Source organism: Capsicum annuum, unplaced genomic scaffold, assembly GCF_002878395.1.
Source record: "Capsicum annuum cultivar UCD-10X-F1 unplaced genomic scaffold, UCD10Xv1.1 ctg66631, whole genome shotgun sequence".
Taxonomy (NCBI): Eukaryota; Viridiplantae; Streptophyta; class Magnoliopsida; order Solanales; family Solanaceae; genus Capsicum; species Capsicum annuum.
In genome coordinates, this window is record NW_025876005.1 from 154 (window position 1) to 2,035 (window position 1,882).

The window sequence follows — 1,882 nt, forward strand, 5'->3', positions numbered from 1 at the left end:
GTTTGACATAAGAATATTTTTAACCTAATAAAATAACGTTAGAAGCATATGACACCAAGTTCCCAAACTAATTTACAAAATGGTGAATTTTGCCTAACTTGGTGTGTTTTTAACCCAGTAAAATAACATTTAAAGCATAATCGCACCAAACCAAAGGAACCAAACCATTTACAAAATGGTGAATTTTGCCCATTTTAAATCTATTTTATTTTTGATCATTTAATCAAAAATAGATAATTTGATGTGCTAAAACTTTTGTTATGGTTGAACTTTGGAGTCTGGAAAAAATTTGATCATAAAAATGTGTGGCATACAACTTTACATTTACTCAAAATGTTTTCGTATTAAATACCCGTAAAAGAGACCCCAACCTTACACACACCCGGCCGCCCGCCCGCCCGCCCGCCCATAAAAGAGGTTGTCTTTGAGTTTTGAGACACCGTTGAAGTCCTCTGGGGTTTTGAAACAGTAGCAGCCTCTGGAGTTAGCAGACAGTGAACAATTTTGTTTCATCTCCTTCTTTGTAAGTCCCTTTTTCTCCTGGACTGAGCTTTTTTCATCCAGGAGATGACACCAACTTTACCATTTTCCAATAGCATATGTCTAAAACCCTCCTCTCCCGCATTAAACCCTTCAACAACCCAAAACCCAAAACCCCATCTTCCTCCAACTTCCCCTTAACACGACACATCAAACAACTCATTAACGAACTCTGTCAAATCCTCCACACCCAACAACAATGGGAAAACACTGTCGAATCCCGTCTTTCGGAAGAAGAAATTGTCCCTTCCGACATTGCTCGCCTTGTGTTCGACAAACTTAAGGATGCTCATGTCGGTCTCAAGTTCTTCGGTTGGGTCTCGAATAGACCCTACGGTTGTCCTCTTGATCGTTTTGCTTGTTCTTCGCTTTTGAAACTCTTGGCTAAGTTTAGAGTTTTTGATGAAGTTGAAAGTTTGTTGTCTGAATTGATTACTTGTGAAGATAAGTTCCCGACTCTTGAGGCGTTGGACGCTGTAATTAAAGCTTATTCGGATTCTAATTTGGTTGATAAAGCTGTTGAATTGTATTATTTTGTATTGAAAACTCATGGTTTGGTTCCACATGTAGTTACTGTTAATTCTTTACTTCATGGTCTTGTAAAATGTGGTAAGGTTAAAGATGCTAGGCGACTGTATGATGAGCTCGTTGAGAGAAGTGGCGGTGTTGAGGATAAATTTTTGGATAATTTTAGCACCTGTATTATTGTTACGGGGTTGAGTAAAGAGGGAAAGGTTGGAGAAGGGAGGAAATTGATTGAGGATAGGTGGGGTAAAGGGTGTGTACCAAATGTTGTTTTTTACAATACGTTGATAGATGGCTACTGCAAGAAGGGTGACACTAGAAGTGCATATCGGCTTTTCAATGAGTTGAAATTGAAGAGCTTTTTACCCACGGTGGAGACTTATGGGGCTTTGATAAATGGGTTTTGTAAAGATGGGAATTTTGAGAAGGTTGATGTGCTTGTGCAAGAGATGGCTGAAAGGGGTGTGATTGTCAATGTCCGAGTGTATAACTCTATCATTGATGCTAGGTGTAGGCATGGTTTTACTGTGGAAGCCATAGACACTGTAAGAAAAATGATTGAAGCTGGCACTAAGCCAGATATCGTGACATATAACACATTGATCTGTTATTCTTGCAAGGATGAGAAAATTCAGGAAGCTGAAAAGTTTCTAGAGCAGGTTAAGAATACGGGGTTGGTGCCGACCAAGTTTAGTTATACTCCTATGATACATGCCTACTGCAAATGTGGTGATTTTGAAAGAGCATTAAGTTTGCTTGCTGAGATGACAGAGTATGGTGATAAGCCTGATGTATCAACTTACGGAGCTCTTGTCCA

General features: G+C 39.3%; 1 protein-coding gene across 1 annotated transcript; it reads left to right on the forward strand.

Annotated features, from left to right (window-relative positions):
• Positions 1–392: 392 nt before the first annotated feature.
• On the forward strand, positions 393–1,878 carry LOC124893866 (pentatricopeptide repeat-containing protein At1g52620-like; the record flags this gene model as incomplete). The annotated part of the gene is given in 1 exon segment (XM_047404710.1): positions 393–1,878. A coding segment is annotated over 1 exon segment (1,279 nt), but the record flags the coding sequence as incomplete, so codon positions are not given.
• Positions 1,879–1,882: the final 4 nt, after the last annotated feature.